Raw genomic sequence first — 26,128 nt, forward strand, 5'->3', positions numbered from 1 at the left:
TAACACTTCATGAAACCTATGGCGTATCTAACACTTCATGATCATCTTCATCAAGCATATTTGAATCAACTTGTGGGAAGGTTGTCTTAACATCTTCATTTTCATATGCAATTTATATGTGGTTTCAATTAGTTAAATATTAAAAAATAACTAAAATTGAGAATTATAATATTTAAATGTACACAAAAATATATTACCAGTTTGAGAAAAATCATGTAACTAGTTTCAAGTAGCAACAAGTGTTTGGACATTTTCACGATGGATGCAACTTCTATACTTAGTGATTTCCTTAAAAAACTTTAAATAGATTTTGAATTTGGATCTCTTTAATTTTTAATTTTAAAATTATGTTATATTTTTTAATTAATTTTTATTGGCCCACGGCCCGGCCCTACCTATATTTCTCAAGCCCCACAAATTAGCAGGCTTATTCATGCCGAGCTAAAAAACCCTTTTTTAAAATGGGCTCCAAAATTTTTAGCCCAGCCCTATTAAATCCCGGGTTAGGCCAGGCCGGCCTAACAGGCCTAGCCCATATTGACGGCTATATATATATATATATTCTCCTATTTTAGAAATGACAGTTTAAAGTACGAACACTGTTATATGGATGGTACTCTATGCAATAAAAGGTGTCTATCAAAGATGGAATGAATTAAGGTTAGCAGAGGAATTTACATAATTTTGTTGGGTTAAATGATATCTGAGTATAATTGGAATTGCTACGTGTCTTCTTTAGGCTTAAATTTGCTTCTATAACTGTGTCGATGTCATTTTAGGATGCAATTGAACACACATCTAACTCTAACTTCTTCTTCTTTTTGACCAGTTTCATCATTTTCTAACATATTCCTATCTTAAATCAGTTCATGAATAGTAAAGAAGGACTATCGTCTACTTGTGAAAATCGTTCTTATTCACTTATGTACAAGGTATTTAGTTACAACACAATGCTTGCATATGACTTGCTACAATTTAATGAATGAACTTCTACATGTAGCACTCCAATTATATAAGCTACTAATTAAGTTGCTAAAATCTGTCTCCTACAATTTCAAGCCAATCAAGAATTCACCATCCAAATCCCTAACAAGAAAAAGAGGCAAATGCATTTTCTGAATTTCTTAAAATCCTTTTGATTTTCAAGGTTAATTCTTCCCGTTCAATTTTATAGTGTATTTTTAATTCCATCTTCAGCTGAAAAATAGACAATTCCAAGACAACATAGAAAATTACAAAGCTTTGATAAAAAAAATATTTATAGCTTATTTAATATTCGCATTCTGCTTTGGTACAAATATTTTTATGATTACTTGATTTGATTATGTAGAGTAATGTGTCGAAATCAACACGAGTCTTTGAAATTGAAACCTTATCTTCATGGGGTACAACTCTTTTTAATTTATATGCAACAAAATTTGATTTTTTCCGTTGATTTTTGTATTTCACTTCTACGTCTCAAGACATGTTATTCCACCTTTTGCTCTTTATATTTGTCATTGTTGCTTGGTTGTTTATAAAGTTCATGATATCAACAACAACTAGAGAAAAGCTAATGTGGAAAATATTTTTCAAAATCTTATATTAAATGTTACTAATTCTTATCTTATTTTCTCGTGTGTTTGTATGGGAGATTTGAATTAACAAATAAAAAACTATTATATGCATCTTCATACCCACATGAGCACAAATGAAGTTAAAGCAGAGAAATCCTTTAGATTGGTTGTTGGAAGAGCACAATTACATTTTCCTGCACACATCGTAAGGAATGAACTTATATTATACCTATGTATAGAAAAATTCTGGACTATGGATATTCAGTATCCATTTTTATTTTAATTATAGGGTGACACATTTAGCTTTTCAATTACTATTGAAAGAAAACTTTTAAGTGTTTGATATGTTGGGTCTGTGTTGTTGTAAAAACTCAAGTTACCACACAACGAGGATATATATTATAATCGCTGAAGAACACAAAATACAATTGAGAAATGGAAACGACTAACGTCCTTGCAACGAAACTGAGAAAACTTAACCAAAGGAAAAGAAGATCAGAAAATATAGAGCTAGATAGAAGGAGATGAGAAACTTAGACTAAGAAGGGAGATGAGAGGAAACAAACTCTTTTCTTTTCAATTTGCATAAACCCTTCTTTCCAACTCATTTGCCCTTTTAACCAAATACTAATTGGGCCGGGATCCCAAATAAGACGCTCCAACATTTTACTCGGCCCAATAATTCCTACTAAATTAGTCTCCACAAATTCCAGTCCATAGGCCCTTACATATCCAACTCTGTTCACAACAATACTCCCGCCCTCAATGAGAACCTTGTCCTCAAGGTTCAAGTAGAACAATGTCAACAATAACAAAAAATCACTCTCATAAGGTGAAACATACTTCTTCCCATCAATTCCATTAAAGAGTAGTGTGATAACAATTCCATAACTAAGAGGTAACCACATATGCTCTGTTTTGTTTTCCAATCCATAGTGTTCATGAATTGAAATCATTGTTAGTTGTTTGATCCAACTCCTCAAAGAATGCAGTACCATAAATGTATTGTGCAAACTCACCATGAGAAGAGTAGTGTACCAAGGAATAAACAAAGGACAAGTTCCAGCAGCCCAAACAACAATCAAATGGACAATTATTTTCGCATCCATTGAATTTCTTGTTGGCAAGTCATTGCCTGCTCCAGTATCAAAAATGCCCACTCCAATGGTTAACACCACAAAAACTTGAATGAAATATGTAGCGCAACTTCGCTCTCCCAAACCCACCGAAAAAACTAGCTGAGTTAAACCAAGGAATGTCGATCTAGAGACAAGAGGTTTGGTAGTGTCCAGTTCTTCAGATTTGCAACGATGGAAGTAAGACAAGATTAGCATAATGCTAGCTGACCAAAAACTACAGAGATATTTGGCAACAGGGGCGAGGCCAGAATTATCCTTCCAAAGTAGGAACGTGCCAAGACTTGCGAAAACATTAACCTTGAGCGAACACGTCTCTAAAATACGCACGTATCGAGCCTTATTTTCAGCATGCCATGCTAACTGGAAAACAAGAATATTTCTTCTCCAAGTCAATCCAGTCACCTTTGATGTCAATGTTGTAGGATAGAAGGAAAAACTTCTTTCAACAATATAAAAGTGAGTAAAATTTGGAGAAAGCGCAATTGCTAGTGCTGAATCAAGCTGCAAAATGGAGGAATTCGCATACGAAGATTGACCGGGATCTCAAATAAGACGCTCCAACATTTTACTCGGCCCAATAATTCCTACTAAATTAGTCTCCACAAATTCCAGTCCATAGGCCCTTACATATCCAACTCTGTTCACAACAGTTGTGCACGGGCTTCACCTTCTAGTATATATATTTACACACACAATTATTTGAAATATACAAATAAATAAATGTATACAAATACTGATATTATACAAATAAATAGCTAGAACGTATACTTGCTGATAATATATAAGTACAAAAAAAAAATTGTATACAATTGTTGAAAATATACAAATAAGAAGGTTTGAAAAAAATAAGAAATCAGCAACAAACATTGATCCATAAAATCATATACAACATAATGTGAAATGTATTGATAGAAATACAAATTACAAAAAATATACAAAACAAATTATATAAATACCTCAACAATGCTGAAATTTTATAAATAATAGCTAGAATGCATACTTGCTGATAATATACAAACACAAAAAATGATTGTATATAATCGTTGAAAATACAAACCAAATCTCTCAACAAATCGTAAAACATTTAAACAAAAAAATCAATTGATAAATACACATGAATCTATTGTATATTTACAATTGAAAATCTGAAAAACTTGGATGTGTTTGTATACCTCAAGTGATTTTTTGGAAGGAATTTGTTCGTCCATGATTTTGATTGTATCCAAGGATAAAACTGAAAACCAAAAAAAATTGATGTGATGACCAAATACAAATGAAAAAAAATGAAAGTTGAAACCGCAATAAGTTTGGGTAGATTTGGATGAGACAGAAACCGAGGTTCCTGGAACTTAGACTTGTTTCATTTGAAATGGATTCTAGTCGTTTAAAATTTTGCATTTGTTTTAGTTGAGTTGTCGAAGGCGTGACCTACCAAAATTTTGGATCTCTTTCTTTTGGTTATGTTCGATGTTAAATTATTCATTTAAGATATCGTTTTTAGCTTAAAAAAAAAGTTGAAATCACCATAAGTTGCCCTTAAATCTTTGCTGCACAATTTGAAAGGGAAAGAAGAATTTCTAACTTTTGTTGAGTGAATTGAGGAGAAAAATAAATAAGAAGATTATGGAGAGACATAAATTATATAACTTTGTAAAAGTGTAGAAACGAAATGTGGTTTGTGTAAATATGACTAAAAGTTAGTGGTGAGTGGTAAATTGTTCACTATAACTATGTTAAATAATTATGTAGTATATGTTTGCTTAGTCGCTTAATTTTTTCTCTTTATAAATGTATTAATTCATTTAATATTTAATATATATTTTAAAATATTTTCATTTTAAATATTATTATGAAATATTTAAATAATAATTTTCAAAAATATTAGTATAATATAAAACTTAATTTCCTTTTTCTGAATTTTATATCGAATGTCAAATCATGAGGGCAAACTTGTAAAGCTACGTCTGAAATCTCAACGAACCGACTTCACATGAGTTGTTACTCGCCGGCGGTGGGTGGAAGGGTGTGTTTTTATATAGCTTGGCGCTTGCAAGCGGAAATCGACGTCGTCTATGGCTAAAACTTTGAGTAATCAATCCATGGAGAAAATATCAGATAGGCTTTCAGGGCTTGATAACCTCTATTTCCCACGCGCTCAGCAATCGTCCGCCTCCACTGCCTTCCAACGCAAATCCCTCCTTATCGACCTTCTCTCTCGCGACACTCCCCTTTTTCTAGGTACTCTACTAATTTTTAGTATTTTCTTCTAGCGATTATAATGATCATATGTGTTTTATTTTTTATGTGGCTGATAATTGTGCAATTAACCTTGACCTCGTGGCGTTGCCAGAAATTATGCTATTAGATTGTGATGGAACAACTTTTCCTCATCTAATCGATATGTTGGCCTTGAATTCATTGTTTCCCCCTCCCTCAAAATATTCAGCACTTTCAATTATAAAAGGAGACAACATTGCATAGTTGATATACATAGAATCAGTTCTGCTTATCTTTGGAGAAATCTTAGTATTTCGTGTTAGACCTCTTATCTTATTGACGCTTTATGTTTGTCAGAGTTGTTGAGGCAAAAGCACCTTAGTCTAGTGGAACTTTAAGGCAAACTGCAATTAGAGTCGTGAGCTTTAGCGAATAAAGGTGCTAAGGAGCAGATAGAAAAAATCTAATGTGTGAAAAACTGACTAAACACAGACAACAGTTATTTAGATAAGATATTGAAGAGAAATATATGAGGTGATTCTCCCCGTAGGTGTACAGTTCTACTTTTATATCAAAAAAAATATATGAGGTGATTCGTGTCAGTTTAGCAAGCATAAAATTATTTTAAGTACTCAATGACAAATTTTCAGATATAAATTTCTAAAATCTTATTCCTTGATCAATTTAATATCCATCCTCACCGAAGGGTTGGTCTAGCGGCCAGTGAAGTGGGTGAAAACCATGAAAGATCATGAGCTAGACCCCAATAGAGACCAAAAATATTAGGTGATTTCTCTTCATTTGCCTAAGAGTTTTACCCGATGCCTATGCTAACATGAGATAGCTGTTACTCAGCACATGAGATAGATGGTACTCGGGGAAATAGTCGAGGTGTGTGTAAGTTGATCCGGACACCACCATTGTAAATTTTTTTTACTAATTCATTCAATGGATTTTTTTCATACTTATCTAGTGTCGTCGCACCCAAGGGTGTAGCCTAGTGATCAATGAAATGGATTGAGAACCATGAGGTCTCAGCTTCAAATTTCAATAGAGGCAAAAACTCTAGCTGTCTCTAGGTGATTTCTTTCGATCTGTTCTAGCCTTGGCGGATCGAGTTATCTAGTATGTGTTGCTTGTGGGAGTTGGCAGGTAAACTGTGGAATTAGTCAAAGTGTGCGCAAGATGGCCCGGACACCACGGTTATAAAAAAGAATTATTATCTAGTGTGTCTTGTTAAAGACAGACCACGAGCCATGAGGCGCAGGCCTTGTTGCATTGGTGTGAGCACCAGCTAAGAGAGGCAAAGCAGACAAGCTTCACTTACTATCTTGGTTTAAGCGCTCATCACTCGAGCTTTTACTCAACACTGATGTTTGTTTAAATATTGAAAGCCAGTTTTGAGAGATCAAATATTTCCAAACAAGAGAGTGGTCAAATATATAAATTCATTATATAGGGAAGAAGGCGTAGGTTATTGTGCTCCAAATCATATGCACCTTGTATGGTTATTCCAACTGAAACCGTCCCTAGCACTTCCTCCCTCTTTGTAAATTTGAGGGTTCAACTTGTAAATGCTTAGGTTCCAGTAAATGGGCCTATTTGATTCAGCATGTTATTTGGGTTGTTTACCTCACTAAAGGCCTAATATCTCCTGTGCTGAACTAGAACTTTTAGCTTCATTATCTTTTAAATGAAGAAACATTATAAACTTCATTAATCTGTGTTTCTAAATATCTCTTTGTTGATTATTGGAATCTCAGAACGTTATGGATCGCAGTTAACATCAGATGAGCTAAATGAATTTGGAACTATGGAAAATGATTATGAAATCAATTGGCATCTGAATCGCTTGCGAAGTGTTATTAGCCCAACGCAAGAAGATCTGAAGTCCAAATCAGTTAAGATTAAGAACAGACGGCGAGCATATCTGGACAAATTGGTAAGTGATGGACAGTACTTTTCAGAGGATGCAATGAGGGAAAGAGAGCCATATTTGCACCATGAGTATATAGGGAGGTTTCAGGATCCAAGTGGGAGGAGCATGGCAAGACCGGGGGAGCGATGGTCTGAGACACTGATGAGGCGGTCAGAAGAGGCAATGCTTGTTAAGAAAATTAGGGATGAGCAACAGAGACGAGGCGTGGCTCAAAGTGATTGGATAGGGTTTGATAATCAGGAACTTGAGAAGATGGAGGAGGAAGAGGAAGAAGAAGAAGAAGAAGAAGAAACCGAGGAGGAAGAAGAAGAAGAAGAAGAAGAAGAAGAAGAGGAGGAGGAGCAGGAGCAGGGGCAAGACAAAGGTGAAAGGGACATCTCATCTAATAGACAAGAGGTAGTTGTTGTACCTTCTCTCACTTTGTAGATAGTATACACTAAAATATTTGTTGGGTCTGCTGGTTATTTGTAATTACATGCTAACTTGCAGGCTATATTCAGTAGATATTCATATTTGTCTTGTGTCTTGTTATTATATTGCATTTATGCCGAGGGAATTATGGATGATTGTCAATTGAAAGACATAATTTTGGTCAAGTTTTGTCAAATATGGCATATTCTTTTTGTAGTTTTGCAACGATTGAGTAAGAATGGGATATCTGTTGGAGGTACTTTAGTATTGTGTGGGGGTTACAACATAAGGAGTTCTTTTAGTCAGTCTTCATAAAAATAAAGGAGTTCTTTAAGTTAGTACTTTCCCTAAAGTGTAAAAGTGTTTTAGCTTCTGGGAGTCTATCTGAAGGCTAATTCATTGCAACTTCTGACTCACTTATCTTTGTGATGTTCTGCGGTAACATGTTAACAAACTCTGGAGAGCTATGAAGTTATACTTCGTAATTGCCAGTTGGAAAGTCCTACTAGTGTGCCTTTAAATGGTGTCAATTTTTTTTTTTGGGGGGGGAGGCAAATCTGAATATACTATTGGCAACAGTCTAACTTAAAGCCGCAGTGTTTCCATTGAAATTGAGAAAAAGTGTGATGTAAAAAGGATATGAATTTTTAGGTCTCTTCAGCTGAAAAACTGATATTTTAAAGAGCTTTCTTTTGCCTTCATATTCCTGGAGATCAAGTTTTCAAGTGTTAGCTTGTTTGTTAGCTTTATTTGGTTTATTCGGAAGTTTTTTAGAAGCTCAAGTTGGAGTCGTGTCAACAGGGAGCTCTCACCATTATCATTCTCCAATTACTGTCCATTATTGCCTTCCAGTTGTAGTGAAGCTTTGTAGAGGTTCAAGTTGGAGTTATATTTAGGTTTTGTTGAATGCATGCTTGTTTGTCAATAGTACCCTCACAGAATATGTTCTCAAAGTATAGACCATTGTCTTTTTGTTTAGCCTGTTATCCTTAGTAGGCTTTCTGTTACTATTACTTATCAGAAAATGATTTATTTTCCTTTGTGAAGGTTCACCCAATCAATCTTGATGCTTCTAATGACGTGCCATCAGAAATGAGAAGAGCTGCTGTGATGGAAACTTTATCAACAGAGGAGATGCAAGAACGACTGGACCAGTTTTCTTACATCATGCAGGAAAAGTTTTTATTAGGAGAAGATAGTCTGGATTACTCAAAAATTGATGAGGATGAGACCTTGGATGATCACTGGATGAAAGAAGCAAATTATGATGCTGAAGAAAAGTACTTTGATGATGACTGAGCTTTAATTACCGAGTGGTTTTTAGCTTTTGATACTACACAAGTAGTCAGTCAAGTACTCATCTTGTTTGAGTTTCTATCATGTATATGCTGTTAGCGTGTATGCAAATATGTTTAGGTTTTATGTGGCTGAAGGGAGTTTCTATAAGGTCATCGATGGCTGGGTTTGGTTTTTGAAGTTGCTTCCTCTCCATCTTCTTGTGTTAAGCTTACAATTCCTTAATATCTGGGATTAGCTAGTAAATTCACATTACAATTCAAGCAGCTTTTGAATAATCTTTAGTTGTGGAACTAATGAGATTTATATAGAGTGAAAGATGCTAAAATTCTAACCCAATCACTGTACAAGGATAGAGATTCTTGTCCAATGGCAATATGCCCAAGCCGCAGAATTCTGAATTACTGTACTAGCATCAGGTTTATGTCAATTGATAAGATAGAAACATTGGGGGATTTTGAGAAGCTTCCTAATTTGGATTTATTTTATTTGACTTTGTACGATAATAGTGAATTTATGAATCATTTGGGACATAAATGGTTCATAATTAGACATTGTTTTCTTTTGGGGAGTTCCTATTTTTATTGGTCAACTTCTATCATGTTGAATTGTTGATGTAGAGTGAGTGGCTACAATTCCAATCCCACACAATTTGTACATTTTAGATACTGGATTTGATTTATGCCTAATCTTGCAATTGCCTTTAATAGGAAGTACTATTAATCTGAATAATTTGATTACTAAATCAACTTCAATCACCAGTGCTCTCTGATTCAAGAAAATAAAATGGAAGAACAACCAATTTAATCCCTTAAATTAAGTTGGTGCTTGGTCATAGGATTTGAGAGTCTGATTTAAATCATCGTTGTTTATGAAATTTGCATAAAATTATTAATAATACCAAAAAACAACATATAGTAACATAACATAAACTACAACAAAATAATACGATGATTGAGATACAAGGAACAATAGATTGTAACAAATATTAAAGGTCAGGAAACTACTGAAACAATACTATGACTATTAATATGAATAGAGCGCGAGACAACTGTCACCTACTAACCTTTTACCTTAATTAGTGTCCTCCACACTCATATATTCCATGTCCTCTGTAAGTTGAAATTGCATCATATTCCACCTAATCACATTTCAGAATACTTCTTAGTCTACCTCTACCTCTCCTTAATATTTCTTTGATCTATCTCTACCTCTCTTGAAACGATTCATAAATAACCTCTCACATCTTTGTACTAAGACATATGTGTATCTCCTCTCCGGCATCTTGTCCTCTGCCGAAGCTACTCCCATCTTGTCCTAGATATCCTCATTTCTAACCATATCTCTTTTAGTATGCATGCAGTTCTATTGCAATATCCTCACGTCCACAAATTTTATCTTGTGAACACGAGAGTTCTTAATTGACAATTACTATGTCCCATACAACTGAGTTGGTCTGACCATCATTCCTTAGAACTTACCTTTCAGTCAATTTTGATGGCATCTTCCTGTTACACGGGGCTCTGAGTGCAAGCCTCCATTTCACCCCAACAGTGAGTGACATTCTTGTTAATGCTTCCATTTTTTTGGATAATAGATTCAAGATACTTGAAACTTTCTCTCTTTTGGATGACATGTGTATCAAACCTTACATTCACGTTAGACTTATGTGTTATCTCACTAAACTTACCATTCTAATATTTTAAAATAATGAACAAGTAAAAATGAACCAAAAGAATCAACGGTAATAACTAAGCTGATTTTAAATCATGTCCAACCGGCCCTAAATCCAAAGGATATAAGATGTTACAATTTTGGCAAATTGACATCCACCAAACAAAAAGATTCAAAGTTACTGGTGAAGTCATCAGTGACAAAGGTTACACGTATACAATCGCACCACGATAAAATAAATGTCCAAGCGACGATACACTAGCATTACCCATCCGAAAAAATCGCCCAAGCAAAGCAAAGCATAGCAAAGCTAAGCTCTTCCCGCCGGTGTTTATTTATCACCTTCTCCGGTCACAATTCCCTTTTTTTCTCTCTCTAAAACAAATCACCAATAAGCATAGATTAGAGAGAGAAAATGGGATAACCTTCTATCTCCCTTCAATCCCCAACCAAAACCCTAAGTTTCTCTCTCCTCATTTCTCTGACATCGAAGCCCTAGGGTTCGAGTCCTGTTGTTTAATTGTCGTATAAGCTGAGGAGAGAGATATGTACAAAGAAAGAAGAGTTGGCGGTGGATCGAAGCCGGAGATGGGACGTGTAGGTGATAGGAAGAGATTAAATGAAGCCTTGGATAAGCACTTGGAGCGCTCATCTCCTTCTACCTCCACTACTACTGTCAGGGGTACTAATGGAAAGGATCATCGCTTTGCCTTGTCCAAATCCAAGGACCAGCTCAGAAACGCTGCTCCTCCTCCTCCTGATAATAAGTGCTCTGATGGTATACACACTTTATTTTCCTTACATCCTATTTTATAATGGTAAATTTCCAGGATAGACTTTAAAATGTTAATGCATATATAGAAGCATGTATGTAGTGATTGTGGAAGAATTTATTCATAAGTGATTATGTAAGAAAATGTTGAAGTGATGGTTGAGAAGTTCAATATAGAAAATATCACGCTAGAGTTTTAACATTTGGATAGCTTAAGGGAATAGTTTGAATTCTTGGAAGTTGTACAAAAATGGATGTTAGACATTTTAGATGTTCCGAAATGGAATGGAAATAGTCATATGTTGGAGTGAAGGGAGTATACTGTATTTATGTTGGTTGTTATCTAATTAAAGTTTTAGGTTTTAGAGGTTGAAATTTGGCTGCACAATTTCATTTTTACTTTAATGGTTATGAAAATTAATTGGGAAGAGTAATTATGATCAAATTACATTTTAAAGCATGATGAGAAGATCAGGAGTCTTACAAGTGTTAAGCTTTTTCTGCATTTGGTGACATTAAAGCTTCATGTGGCACCATGTTGATTCTAGTGCTAGTGTTGTTATTAATGGCCATCATCATATCATTCACCCTCCTATCCTCTACCACTTGCTCCCTAAGTTCCCTGTCTACTAAAATGCCTACTCCATTCCTACTCCTCGAGTTTCCTAGTACCACAACTTAAACCTGACTACATCTCTAGCCTTGGTTCCTACCAATTTGGTGCATAGGGACCACTTCGAGAGGATATGATGAAGCACATGGATTTTTTGGCTTTGGGGATATAAATGACGGAGGAGTGTCACTTTTAGACTTCACGGTAGCTTTTGAGCTGGTCATAGTTAACTTGAGCTTTCATAAGAGGGAGGAACACTTGGTGACCTATCGTGGTGTATAATACACCGACAGATTACCTGCTCCTTAGGAAGTGTGATAGAGGTTTTCTCAGAAAAGGAAGTGTGGTAGAGATAACTGCGATGACTACAAGGTTATTCCGAGCGAGAATCTTACAACCATTATAAGCTCGTGGTTATGAATTTCGATATCAAGAGAAAAAAGAAGAATAGAACTGCATATGACCAGCCAAGGATTAGATGGGGAAGCCTGACTGAGGCCAAAGCTCAGGAGATTAGGGAGAAGTTGGTGACTATAGGGGCTTGGGGCAGTGGTGAGTATGCAAATAGTATGTGGGCTAGTACAACTGACTGCATCAGAGTAGTAAGTCCCTGATATATCCTGATAGAAGTGTTAGTTCAGCATGTTCGAGACTTACTTGGGAATAAAAGGATGGTATCGTTGCAACATCACCTATCCATTTGTGAGATATGAATGAAAACAAACTTCTACTGTTATTTCAAAGAGCGGATATGCACGTAACAATAAGCTTATAATCAGTAAAACAACTCAGACTTATCTTCCAGGATGAACATAGTAGATTTGTTTAGCTATAATAAGTGAAACAATTCAGGCGAATCTTCATGTTTTTTTGCTCTTTTTTTCTTTTGGCACTTCCTAGAGTGGATCATGGATGCGCATTTGTCACTTGCATGAGACTAAGCCATGCCATTTATTTTGTATCTGATTGCTTTATGAAGTCCTCACATTAATTATCCTTGAGGGTTACAGTTAAGGCCCTGATGTGGGACTTTCCTCCAGAAAAAAAAATAGAATATAAAAATACAAGGCCCTGATATATCCTGATAAAAAGAACATAAGGTCTTGATATAAGACTCGTGTTTAGAGATTATTATGACATTTACCCTTAGAATTTTCCAATTCAAGAGGATGATCATTCTGTGAGATACATAGTTAGTAACACGCATTGGGTTCATTAAATGAACATTGGAGAGTGCACTTGACCTCAGCCAAAAGGTCGAGAAAGATTTCATTAAATGAGCATTGAAGAGGAAGATCACATGTATTCATTTCTTGCTCCAATTAGCCAATTGATGGGGTTGATTTTTGGCATACTTCCACCCTATTTCTCTTCTAGTTATAGGCAAAACTAGACTCGTCGCTCTTTGAAATTGAAAAAGAAAAGGGATGTCAAGAAAACCTAGTCTCCTCTTCCCAGTTTCCACTAGTCAAATCACTCCAGATTTAAAAGTATTACTTCTGCTTTTTAATGGGTACAACAATCAACATAGACTAAAGTGAGAAATGCATCTCTAAAGTACAGCCCTTCGAGAAAGATTTTGAGAGCTTGCTAGTAAGTAACTTGAACCCTATAATTTTAATGGTGCAAGGGTCAATGCTCATCTATCCCCTTTCCACGATCTTGGCTAAAAAGAAAAGAGCAACAATAATAGCGAAAACGATAAAATTTAACACAAGTAGAATATCTTTTTTTTTTGAAAATTAAATAAAATTGAAACACAAGTAAAGGTGGAGGATTTGTGGCTTAGGTAACAGGTTCAAGCCCCGCACCATGCAAAGCGAAGCCCGGTATTTAAGTGGAGAAGGGTAGAGGGGCGGGCCCATTATCCATTGAGTTTAGAAGGCTGTGATTGGTCCAAAGGGCGGGTCACAGACGGATTTCTCGGTTATCAAAAATAATAAAAAAAAATTGAAACACAAGTAAAACATCTTAAATAGCTTGTTCCTCATCCGATCCTTTTATAGTCTTTTTTTTAGATGGTAACAAATTTTATATAGTCTAAAAACACAAAGGTTGTACTGGCCATAATTACTGGAAAATGTACCAAAATATACATCAGAAATTTCTATCTCCTTGCAAAGATCCTAGAGCATCTAGAATAGCTTCTGAATCTCTAGTGATTCTTGTTTTACACCAAAAATAAAACAGCAGCACATAATGCATTTTTATCTTCTGGATTGAACTACCATCTTCAAAACACCTAGAGATCCTTTCTTTCCCCATAATCCTTCTTTAGTATTAAAAGTTGGTAATAATAAGATAAAAGTTTGAAAATTTGAGAACTTCAATTGGCTGGTTTTGACCAGTGAATCAATGAACTAGGTGTTTTAATAAGGAAAATATAGGTTTAGTCCATGGGATCACCTGAATGAAGCACCTTTTAAATTTCCCAAACACTCCAAAAGTGCTTAAAAGCTATTTTGGCTTAAAAGCACTTAAAATAAGCCAATCAAAACAGGCTCTTAATCCATAAGTTCTTACGAAAAGGGGATTCATATCTTATAATTATAAGTTTTGCTAAGCAGTTTAATTGATTTTGTCCAGTTATGAAATTAAATTTTCTTGTAGTTTTTACTTGTGTTTTCCATTTGCAGCAGAATCTGAAACAGACAGTGAGGCATCAGATATTAGTGGTTCTGATGGAGAAGACACTTCATGGATCTCATGGTACTGCGGTCTACGTGGGAATGAGTTCTTCTGTGAAGTTGATGATGACTACATCCAAGATGACTTTAACCTGTGCGGTCTAAGCAGCCTCGTACCATATTATGATTATGCACTTGATCTGATTCTAGACGTCGAATCTTCTCATGGTGAGTTTTCTCTTTCCATATTGTGACCACTTCTTTCTGCTATGTACTGTGATTTGCAAATTGCACATCTGAGTATCTAAGGTTTTGATCGCTGTCATGATTGGCTTGTTCCTCGCTGTTCTCTTAGGGGTCGTTTGGTAGAGTGCATTAGAAAAAAATGCATGCATTAGCTTTGTGTATTATTGGGGGTCGTTTGGTAGGGTGTATAAGAATGGTGCTAAACAGTATCAATAATGCTTGTGTTATTTCTTATCCATTGTTTGGGTTGGTGTATTAAAAATAGCATGCATTGCATAATTCCTTTTAAAATATTTACTTACAAAGATACCCTCCACAAATATAGTGGAATAGATGTAAAAAAGGTTTTGAGGGGAAATTGGTTCGTTAACCATGCTAATGCATGCATTAAATCCCCCTGCATTACTAATATCATGGTTTTCCATGTATTAGTAATACACAAAAGAGTGTAACTAATGCTTGTATTAGTTATACAAAGATTGAAAAAGTATACCTAACAAGGTACTATTACTCCCTCCGTCCCATTTTATATGATGTACTTTGATTTGGCACAAACTTTTAAAAAAATGGAAAGACTCTACAATGTTCCGAAAATACCCTTACTAATAAGTCTAATTTGTTAAATAATAAAAAATACTATATCTGACTTTGAATAGAAAAGTTTATGACTTTTCCCTCTCTCATAAGTTAATGTCACATCAGTCATTAATATAATCCAAAAGAGTCCAATTCAAGAAGGGTAAAATAGGGATAATGTCATTAAATATTTACCAAATAAGGAAATGTGTCATTCTTTTTGGAACGGACCAAAAAGGAAAGTGAGTCATATAAATTGGGACAGAGGGAGTAATACACAAAGCTAATGAATGTTTGGTACACGTTTTCAACCTATTTGGTATTAAGTTATGTACAACTAATACATGGAAATCCACGGTATTAGTAATGCAAGGGGTTTCAATGTATGCATTAGCATGGTTAAAGACATAGGTGCCTCTAGAGACAACCTTCTCCACCTACTTGTGGATGGTATTTTGTAAACAATTTTTTAGAAACTATGCAATGCATGTTATTTTTAATACACCAAATCAAACACTACATAAGAAATAATCTCAGCATAATTAATGCAAGCATAACTAATGCACTATTTTTATACACCATACCAAACGACCCCTTAGTCAATAACAGTTGTAGTTGATGAAAATTAGACGGACCATATTACAAATGGTTTGACATTTAGAGAGATTTGTTTGCCGTCATGGATCTTAGATGATATTTGTTACTCTCAGGTGGAATGTCTTAATAATCTGTATTGCTAGCATTAAGATGATTGTTTCATTACTAACAATTAAAATAAAAAAAGAGATCATTGTTGTATTAGTTTCCCATGTGTATTGTTCTTGCCGTACTAGTATGCATCTGGATGCTTCTTATGCTTCGCTAGTTTGAAGGTAATGATGTCTTCTTCTGAGAGTTTAAAGGACACCAGAGAGGAGGTGTATTTGTATATAAGTTCTCTGAGTAGAGGTTGTGTTGGTGACTGTTCAAGGTGAAATAGTTCCCCAGCTTGTACTGAGAATGAAGACTGGTTTTGTTGACTTAGCGTCCTGTATAATTTTATAATCTTGTCATAAATATGCCAAGTGAATAATCTACCAGTCGAAGTTGTACTAACATTGGAGCTGTATTTTGTTGAAAGTAAACATCTTATTTTGGATAAGACTGTTCAGAGTGGGGTTTGTGATTGGTATTTTCTTATATCTTAGAGGAGAACTTTGGCTTTTTATAGTTACCACAATAGTAATTTTGAAGAATTTTCTCTATATAAGATTTTAGCAAATTAGAGATATGTCCTTGTTCTGAGAAGCATTTCTCCATGCCATTATAGAAGTCATGTTTATACCGTTAGGATTTAAAAAAGGTCCTCTGCCTGTTATCTTGTGGTAGTTCCTCAAAGGTCCTATGATCGATGAGAATACCTGAAATGTGTAGGTGATATGTTTACAGAAGAACAGAATGAACTAGTTGAATCAGCAGCAGAGATGCTTTATGGTCTAATACATGCCCGCTACATCTTGACAACAAAGGGACTCGCTGCTATGGTAAGAATTTTTGTATCATTGAAAATTATATGTGGTCATAGCTATAATAATTGGAAGGTATCTGGTCTTTTCAGTTAGAGAAGTACAAGAATGCTGAGTTTGGGAGATGTCCAAGAGTTTACTGCTGTGGACAACCATGCCTCCCTGTTGGCCAGTCAGACATTCCTCGACAAAGCAGGGTGAATATATACTGTCCTCGATGTGAAGATGTGTATACACCTCGGTCAAGATATCATGAGAGTATCCTTTTTGTTCTGCTTTGTTATTTCTTAATGCAACCATCAACATGCTGTCTGCATTCCCTCATCTTGCCCTTTTCCTTTCATCTGAAATGTGTAAAACTAGGAACTTGAATTTTGGCGATTTGAAAACAAAAGAATACATGAATGTGGTTTGCACGTCTCACCTACCATGAGAAGATTAAATGGTTGGCGTATTCCTTTATCCTTGCCTCTTTTCTTTTACCTCCATCAAATTCATTTTCTTAAGTTCCCTGACATTTTCTATTTACTAATAATCCAGAAAAAGGAATCTAATGCCTGTCTTTTTCTTTAAGGTTCAAAAGGTAGTGCAGTTCAAAATTTAATGTCTTGTATCTCCCTACATTGAATTGAGATTGGATCTTTCATCTCATAGTGAAAAGTTTTAGAGGATATTGGTGTTATGAGAAAATTGGGATGTTTAATTTACCTTAGAGTTGGCAGCAATTTTTGTCATGTTAGCTTTTATTTGAGTCTTTTAATACTGTCAGAGATTTATATGCCACTAGATAATATAGAGAACTTCTAGTATTTTTTATTTATTTTATATAATATTGTCCTGAGATGAGCTTAAGTTGAGTTGCAATGTCAACGAGGATAAATAGTTAACCCAACTTGTTGGGACTGAGGCATAATTGTTTTAGTAGTATTTTCGATATCGGAAGATCTTAAGAGTAAACAGTATCTTATGTTGGAACATCTCCTCCACAACTGCCACCATGTTTATTTTTCTCGTATTTTCTTTTAAGTACATCAACCAAGTTGTGGATGGGTGGACATATTTGAAGAGGGAATCAATCTGTAAATACTATTGAATCTATCCGCGACACATTTAGATATTTTCTCCCAAGCAAGGCAGGGATGATATTTTATTTTCTCCTCTCCATTTTTGCATATATATCAATGTCTCTTTTGCATTTCCTTTACTATGTCAAAGACATTGATGGAGCTTACTTTGGAACCACATTTCCACACCTGTTCTTGATGACTTATGGACACCTCAAGCCACAGAAGATTTCTCAGAGCTATGTTCCCAGAGTGTTTGGTTTTAAGGTCCACAAGCCTTGATCCTGGTAGTGACCTACTGGCGATGTTTTCCTTATTAATGTGCTAGCAGAGGTAATGATTTTAATAGCACATCTAGAAATTGTAAGGTTCTGTTATAGGTTTTATTCTCATACAGGCTTTTGAAGATGCTGTGTGATAACAAATTAACTTGAGCTACGTTTATGTATGAAGACAATTCTCCCTTGCTACAGTTTGTGCCTGTGAGAATCTCTCAAGACTGCATTACAAAATCTTTTGTTACTGAGTTCTATGTCAATGTACACCCAAGTATCGTAACTTGGATTTGACACATGATACTATTTTGTACGTACGGTGGACTTCTGGCCTGGGGTTTCAATTGACTGTCATTGTGTTCTTTTTGAGTATACGTGATGTCTTTCCCTTTTGACTTCTAGCTGTGCATTATTTTACTGGGTGAAAGATCTTATGTGCTGGTAAATAGTTTAACTTTTGCATTGTGGCTGAGATAAAGTCATTAAAATTCCGGTCTTGGTTTAGGTTTAACGGCAAGATCCAAGTGCTAACCACCTTATGCACAGAATCCTTGAACCTGTAAAATAATAGCTACCAACTGTGTAACCCTAGCTAGTTTTCGTATACGATTTACTCATTACTCGGGAAATAAATGCCAGAAGATAATTTCAAAATATATTAATCCTTAAATATGTTCCTTCAGATTATAAATAAGTACACCATAATTGATTAACCTTGAAGAATGGTAATTTAACTCCATATATAGATTGGATATTTTGCAATTGCCCTTGAAATATTTTTCTAATATGTATGAAGCAGGTTCACCAATAATGTCATTGAGTTTCTCTAAAATCTTGATTTAATTTTATGGTGTTTTATTTTTTTGATTGATACTCATTAAGAATTTAAGATGGTCAAAGGTATTCTTCCTAATTTTTATTATTGAAATGTTAATTTTGTATCTCAGTCAAATATACTTTCTTCATCTACAATTCGATATAGTCCACCGTAAAATGATTTTATGTGACACTCAACATTGGACATTTTATTAAACTTATTACATTTTGTTCATTAATTTTATTTTTATAATTCAAACACAATGTTTAATACTTTCTCTGTCTGACACACTCTTTTTTAGTCCGTTCCAAAATGATATTACATTTTTATAATTAAAGATAATTTAATTTTAAAATTCTTTTTTTCTTACCTTAATAAATGATCAAAGAGTATTTAGATCAAGTTAAACCGTATTATATAAATTGAGGTCAAGGTAATACTCATAGTCATTAAAAACACATGTAACGTGTATATCCAAAACTTATTACAGGTTGTGTACGATTTGACAAGCATGACTGTTGCAATTTAATTTTTTTCAATAACTTGATATATGTCATATTTTAATCCACCATCTTATGTTCTATAATCGTTTTTTTCGTAATCACAACACCGTTCACGCATCACGTGAATTCTTATACTAATTTTCAAAATTCTAACAACTTTAAAAGGGAAAAATAATTATGTCGAAACTTGAAAGAGCTGGCCTTTACGGTTTTACAATATAATATAATGTCAAAATTTCCATATCGAGTCTAAAAAGGAAAGGAAATAACTAAAAATTAATTCCATTAATTGACAGATTTTGGCTATTTTAATGTCAATGTACTATTTATTTATTAATTTGGTCCCCTTAATTAATAGATTTTGGTTATTTTTAAATCAAGGTTCTATGACTATAGTCTATGTATTTTCTATTTAAACAACTTTATCACAAGAAACAAGCATTCAATAATTTGGAGGAATACTTTAAGATGAAGAATATTTTGCTATTATGTTTGTTTTCTATCATGGCTCTTCTTCTCACATATTCATCAGGTAAAAATGATTAAATTTTCTATTGATTTCTACTTATTGAATCAAAAAATAATTCTTCAACATGGTCAACAATGAATCGAAAAAGAAATCTTTATTGATAACGCGAAATATTTCTTGTTACAGATGGGAGAATTGGAGTTCAGATAAGATATGCATGGTGAGAATTAAAGTAGATGACTGCAACTTTGGACTTGGTGATCGTAAATGCAAGGATGAGTGTTCCCGTCAATTTAAAAATGTTAGAGATGTATTTTGTCCCAATTCAGAAACTGAATGTCGTTGTGCACTTTAATTTATTGTTAGTAATCCTATACATTTTTATCATAAATGAACATGCGTTATGCGCGGATAATATTACTAAAATATGAGTAATTATTTTTGGTTGTGATATGAAGAAAGTATGATCATCTTATCAATAGTTGAAACTCAATAAGGAGATGTTTTCGTTTTTATTTCTACTAATGTAATTTTCATTACCATGAAAGAAATTTTTTTATCTACCGACCTACGCAATTTTGGAATCAAAATTGCTATTAATGTGAATATATCTGTTTTCAAAGTGGGGTCTACCACTCAAATAAAAGTCATGAAGCATCAAACAAGTTGTTAATAAATTAAAAAATGGAAAATTACATGGTTAAGCAAATATATACTAGTTAATTAGTGATCATAGCTATAGTTTTAGTTAATTATTACTTGCGATCAACATTCAGTGATAATTACGTGGGCTTAGGTTTCGAGTTTGTATAATTGGAACGTTTGTAGTATTTATTGGCCAGAATTTGGCCAGAATGCTTTTTTGAACATTTTTACCCTTTTAACTTTAATACCTTTAATTAAAAATAGAAAAAAGATCAGTTTGTTTTAAAATAAAAAGAATATTATAGACTTTTTAAATTTCTAACCAAATTTTCTGATCATTTAGCATTACTCTATTTTTTATTATCATATAAAATGAAATGTCTCAAGTAGTATTTATCAAAAAGGTACAAGTAAATATTAATTGTTTCAACATAATTAAATGTGTGTAGCATATTTTTGTACACCAGGAATGTGGGTCTTTACAAGTAATTTCTCCAATTAATTTTGGTCACGTCGATTTCAAAGCTTTTTTTCTCTTCTTCAGACATATCTTCCATTAACTTTTGTACGTTGCCATTGTCAAACCTAGCAAAAAAAAAAAAAAAGAGTTTTATTAGATAGTTTGGCCCGATGTAAGCATCGGATATCGAAGAAAAATATTTTTTTTGCAATTACACATCTATTTCTCGTGTTTTAGTAATTACACTCGTTGTATTCTATGTACACATGTTTGACGGATATAGAATTTGTGGTTTAAAATGTAAGTTATAGATATTTATATGATTGTATTAATTAATTTATTAAGGAAAATAAAACATTTAAAGTTAAATTGTTTATTGATTAAAAAGAAAAGTGTGTTATATATAAAATAGGAGACCAAGAGCATATATATATATATATAGTTGCTAAGAATAATATTAATACTAATAATGACTGGTGAAATCCTTAAAATCTCTGTTTAAAAATCACTCGTTTTTAGCCCCTTTTGTTATACGATTAATGTCTTTTCTTCTAATGTAAAAAATAATCCATAATCTGATGCTTATGAATTAAACATGTTTATTAAATTCATAACAAAATATTTATAGATATCACACGTACGTACCGGCCTTTGTAGAAAGAGTATGGTTCGTGGCAGTGGCGGAGCCACCCTATCTTTAGGGGGTCATCCGACCCCCTTCGGCGGAAAATTACATTATTTTTACATGGTTAAAATATTTTTTATGTATATATAGTAGATGTTGAACCCCCTTAGGCTACTTCGTGTGTCTATTTCTTCAGATTTTGAACCCCCTAATTAAAAATTCTGGCTCCGCCACTGGTTCGTGGAGCTTACTGAATTGCTTCAAATATTTCACCTTCTTTTTAAAACGCTTTTGAAGCTTTATAATCTCATCTTGAGCTAAATCATCTTGTACCTCGTGTTGTTTGATTAGTACCTCCCAAATATAATTTTCAAAATTTGACATTTTGTTAAAATATTTCATCTCCCTAATTTTCACTTTATCTCCTTTTGAGTTAATAAAAGGAAATGAAGTGAAGTATTCATAGCAATAGTCAAAAAATTGAGATAGTGTGAAAGGATTTAGGAGTGTTGATGTCACATGATAGACATTTAGTTCTGGATTTTGCAAGTATCCATGCTTTGCAATTGCAGCCATTGTTGCATTTACAACCTTGTCAACTGGAACCTAAATCAAGTGAATAAATGGTCTATTAATGCAAACAAATACTTAACAATTAATAATGTAATTGTTGGATATATATATAACTATCAAATATATAATTAAGTAAATAATAGTTTCTGATGTCTATAATAGCTTAAACTTTTAAATGAGATATCATACACTTTAGCATGGTATCAAAGTAGGAGAAACTACATAATTAGATATACTCTACTATCATATATACTATTATTATTTATTCTTTCAAAATATAAATATTATGTATTTTACCACTAGTTAAGAGTTTTCCATGATATATTGAGGAAGATATACCTAGATACATGTATTTTTTTTACTATCATATACACTAATAAAGGGAGAGAGTAGAGCGAAATAGGGAGGGAGGCGAGCAACATTTGTTATATATCTCATATACACATGAATCACTCTAGATACTCACTAGATACATGTATTTGTATGTATCTGGTGTGATTCTCATGTATCTGGGATACAAGTTACATAAGAGAGTAGCGACCGATATAGGGGGGAGACGAGCGAGATTTGTATCCCAGATATATGTGAATCCACTTGGATACTGTGTATATAAAACAAACTACACCTAATTTTGACCTCATTTATCTCGAGATACATGTATCTGGACTTAACAAAATCTGATAAGAATCATAATATTGAAAACTAGAGCGTATGTGTGTAATTTATTGGTCTAGACAATGAGGGGCGTAGGTAAATTGAAGATATAATTTAGAAATACATATATGTCCTCTCTAATAGCTCAAATGGAAATGAGATGGTCAGATGACTTCTACATTGTATCTTGGTAGGTATAATTGGTCGTGTGTTCGAGTTTCTCACCACCACCCATTATTAAAATGAATTTCTATATGGTTTACTCATGAAAACACGTTAGGTCGAGATGTAATTAAAAATATAACTAAGTAAATAAAACTTTGATCTCTCTAATACTATAAAATTTGAATTTAGATGAGATGATTATCCACTTCAAAAATAATCGGTGCAACTATAAATGTTAAATCGATTGAAGAAGTATATATACCTACCACATCAAGATGACAATTGGGATCACCAAGAAAGCCAGAGAGGTCACCCTTTCGATAGAATACGATTAATGAGTCGAGTACCCTAATTATGAGAGAGAATTTGAAAAGTTAGAAACATTGATATTCTTGGTAATTTATAAATAGACAGAATACATCGATAGTTTATTAAATTTATCATTTAATTTTATTTAGATATTCAAACTATGTTATGTTAAGATCGAGCACTTGAACACATGGAAAAAGTATATATTCATATTAATTAGACATTTTCAACTCAAACATTGAAAAAAAAATTATGCACGTTCTGATCAAATGTGCGCTTATTATAGATAAGCTAACCACTTAAAATATGTCACAACCTTTTATTATACACATTAGCCTCAATAAGTCATAAAAAGCATAAGCACGTCCAATTAAGCAAGAGATATATTTTGTGTGATCTACTTATCTACGTAATAAACGTTTGATTCGGAAGTGTCTAATATGAATATTTTATCATGTATTCACGTGTTCAATTGAAATAGACTATTAGTCAAATGTCTAAACAAAATTTAGTAACAAATTTAAGATACCGTCATGTATTGAACCATGTAAATATTAAGGACAGAAAGAAGAAAAAAAAGTTGAATAAACAATATAACACCTTAATCCTTGTATCCATCCTGAAAAGGGCTCTTTGTAGCTACTTGTTATTATGGAGGGACGAAGAATGAGTATTGGTATTTCTTCTCTCATGCTATTTATCATCATTTCACCAATTGCCTTTGTGAATGAATACGCATCTTGCCATCCATGTAACTTTGCCCTATTTTATCAAAACAAACATTAATTACTATTAAAAAAGTATAATTTTTTTCCCACCCGATGCCTGGAGTTCATATTGAAGCCCAAGTCCTGACTAAATTTGAATTGCACAATGCAAGGACCCATTCGGGGGTGATGCTCACAACATAATTTTTTCCATATCCAGGACTCGAACCCAAGACATTTGGTTAAGGATGAAGCAGTTCCACCACAATCCATGGTGTTCATCGGAATTTTGTGAGTCTCTAATAATATATAATTTGTATAAAGTGAAAATACCTCTCAACTCCTAAATCCTTCATTAATTGCTCCAAACCATTGTTGTTAACATTGTTCTTCAATTTTGAAACTAAGTCAATTTCATTGTCAGCATACAATGACGGAAAATTAATAAAGGGAGAAACTGATGTAATTTTCTCCTTTGTTATGCTTTCTCCCATCGTAAAAGGCTTCTCCAATATCATCCCTTCTCTTTCTCCATTGGCATAAGCTTTAAATAAACGAATTGAAATAATTCAATATTATAAATCAAATGTATATTATGTATAGAAGATTTATCAAATGTTCAAGTCAAATCGTCAAGTCAAACTGAATTGATGAATCAAGTCATATCGAAGAAAAAAATTGATTTGTGGTTTTATTTGATTGGTTTAGTGTTGAAAAATAAAACGACAACAACTGATCTACATCTATCTATAAAAATTTATGTTATTTGCGTTGATCAAAACTCAAACTCTAGATTTATGTGGAAAGAATTTATCTGTTTATGATATTTGCGCTGATCAAAATTCAAATTATAGATTTATCTAGAAAGCGTTTATGTTATTTGCTCTGATCAAATTAAGATGACTTACAATAATAGTATTAAACTTGAAATATAATCCACTATCGATGTATATAACATATTGAAAACATATATGCTCTTTTTTAAAGAATATTCAAAAACATACCGGTAGAATGCATAAGAAGTTTTTTAAGTTTGTTGCATTTTTTTTGGCAAACATCATGAGTTGACGTGAACCATTCACGTTAGCATCAAGAGCTAAGTCATATCTAGAAAAATGAAAAAGAAATTTTATATAGAATTAAGATAAATATGTATATATATATATCTTAGTAATATAATTTTTTTTCTATTATTTATTATGTATAAAAATTAAAAAATTAACCTCTCGTCAAATGTAGTGATGGCTGCAGAGTTAACAATCAAATCAATTTGTTGAGTAGTAATAATATCCATGCCAAGGTTTGGCTCATATATATTTCCAACCACAGGAACCAATTTATTTTGTATGAACAACTTGTAGGATTCACCATGCATTTCTTCTAGATATTTGAATAACTTTGACTCCACAATCTGATATTTAAACAAACTTAAGGTGTAAATATCGTTCGTTTATATTATATAGGTGATCAATTAGTTGTATAAATTATCAGTAATCAACCAATAGTGAAGTTAGAATTTTCGTTAAAATATCTCTTTTATCCCAAAATAGTTGTTATGTTTTGATTTTCGAAGTCAAAACACACGAAACATGACAACACCTAACTATATTCATATATGTATATATAGATTCAAATTTTTAAAAAGAAACTTAGTGAAGAAATTAAAGAATCATTCTAAAGCATACTTCACTTGTTAATCTGTGAAATGCAGCTTCTTTATCCTTTGCCTTGATGAGTATATATCACTACAACAAATTCGATTATCAGGGACAAATAATTTCGTCATTTATAAATCATATTTCGTCACTAAAATTCTTGTGAGACGAAAAATAATTCGTCACTCAGTCGTCACTAAATGTGTGTCTCTAAAAGTATACAAAAACGATTTCGTGCTTCGTCGCTAAAAGTATTATATTAACTACAAAAAAGAAAAATCGTCCCCAAATGCTTAAACATTTGTGACAAATTCATTTGTCGTAAAAAGTATATTTTTTGTAGATAATAGTATGTTTTGTCACTAAAAAAGGTTATTACTACCGACAAAAATTATATCGTCGCTAATGACTATATTTTATATACCAAAAATTATTTTGTTATTAAATGTATTAATTAGGGACAATTTATTATTATTAAAAAAGATTAATTTTCCTATTATCCTCCCCCCACCCCCCATCTCAAGTTTATTTTAAACTCCTCCCTAGGAGCTCCCACATCATGCTTTCTTGGAGATTCGAACTCACAGCCTTAAGGTTGGAAGTGAGGAGTGCTTACCATCAGATCAACTCTCTCTT

General features: G+C 33.3%; 3 protein-coding genes across 5 annotated transcripts; 2 read left to right on the forward strand and 1 right to left on the reverse strand.

Moving 5' to 3' along the window:
- The first annotated feature begins 4,635 nt into the window (after positions 1-4,635).
- On the forward strand, positions 4,636-8,821 carry LOC102599874 (coiled-coil domain-containing protein 97). The gene is made up of 3 exons (XM_006361099.2): positions 4,636-4,933; positions 6,676-7,247; positions 8,310-8,821. The coding sequence occupies exons 1-3, from the start codon at positions 4,768-4,770 to the stop codon at positions 8,559-8,561; spliced, it is 990 nt and encodes a 329-aa protein (XP_006361161.1). The 5' UTR covers positions 4,636-4,767; the 3' UTR covers positions 8,562-8,821.
- Positions 8,822-10,474: 1,653 nt separating this feature from the next.
- Positions 10,475-18,305, forward strand: LOC102600211 (casein kinase II subunit beta-3-like). Of its 3 annotated transcripts, none has more exons than XM_006361100.2 (5): positions 10,475-11,010; positions 14,254-14,472; positions 16,480-16,589; positions 16,664-16,829; positions 17,787-18,305. In XM_006361100.2, exons 1-5 carry the CDS (start codon positions 10,779-10,781, stop codon positions 17,915-17,917), a joined length of 858 nt encoding a protein of 285 aa, XP_006361162.1. In that variant the 5' UTR covers positions 10,475-10,778; the 3' UTR covers positions 17,918-18,305. The 3 variants fall into 3 exon arrangements, with proteins under 3 accessions (XP_006361162.1, XP_006361164.1, XP_006361163.1); XM_006361102.2 differs by having other exon boundaries at positions 16,495-16,589; XM_006361101.2 differs by having other exon boundaries at positions 14,257-14,472.
- Positions 18,306-20,900: 2,595 nt separating this feature from the next.
- On the reverse strand, positions 20,901-25,212 carry LOC102583580 (fatty acyl-CoA reductase 2-like). The gene is made up of 7 exons (XM_006361133.1): positions 25,061-25,212; positions 24,913-24,944; positions 24,171-24,381; positions 23,731-23,892; positions 23,088-23,169; positions 21,681-22,035; positions 20,901-20,929 (listed from the first exon to the last, which is right to left on the reverse strand). Exons 1-7 carry the CDS (start codon positions 25,210-25,212, stop codon positions 20,901-20,903), a joined length of 1,023 nt encoding a protein of 340 aa, XP_006361195.1.
- Positions 25,213-26,128: the final 916 nt, after the last annotated feature.

This window comes from Solanum tuberosum, unplaced genomic scaffold, assembly GCF_000226075.1.
Source record: "Solanum tuberosum cultivar DM 1-3 516 R44 unplaced genomic scaffold, SolTub_3.0 scf00346, whole genome shotgun sequence".
Classification (NCBI taxonomy): Eukaryota; Viridiplantae; Streptophyta; class Magnoliopsida; order Solanales; family Solanaceae; genus Solanum; species Solanum tuberosum.

Bases quoted from the DNA above. Each gene is read 5' to 3' on its own strand.
- LOC102599874 (XM_006361099.2), top strand. From the start codon at position 4,768: ATGGCTAAAACTTTGAGTAATCAATCCATGGAGAAAATATCAGATAGG. The intron at 4,934-6,675 runs GTACTCTACTAA...TTGGAATCTCAG, and splicing joins CGACACTCCCCTTTTTCTAG to AACGTTATGGATCGCAGTTA. The intron at 7,248-8,309 runs GTAGTTGTTGTA...TCCTTTGTGAAG, and splicing joins TCTCATCTAATAGACAAGAG to GTTCACCCAATCAATCTTGA.
- LOC102583580 (XM_006361133.1), bottom strand. From the start codon at position 25,212: ATGCATGGTGAATCCTACAAGTTGTTCATACAAAATAAATTGGTTCCT. The intron at 23,893-24,170 runs GTATTTTCACTT...TTGATAAAATAG, and splicing joins AAGGATTTAGGAGTTGAGAG to GGCAAAGTTACATGGATGGC. The intron at 20,930-21,680 runs GTAAGCTCCACG...TTTTTTTGCTAG, and splicing joins GAAATATTTGAAGCAATTCA to GTTTGACAATGGCAACGTAC.
- LOC102600211 (XM_006361100.2), top strand. From the start codon at position 10,779: ATGTACAAAGAAAGAAGAGTTGGCGGTGGATCGAAGCCGGAGATGGGA. The intron at 11,011-14,253 runs GTATACACACTT...TTCCATTTGCAG, and splicing joins TGATAATAAGTGCTCTGATG to CAGAATCTGAAACAGACAGT. The intron at 16,830-17,786 runs GTATCCTTTTTG...ACTATGTCAAAG, and splicing joins TCGGTCAAGATATCATGAGA to ACATTGATGGAGCTTACTTT.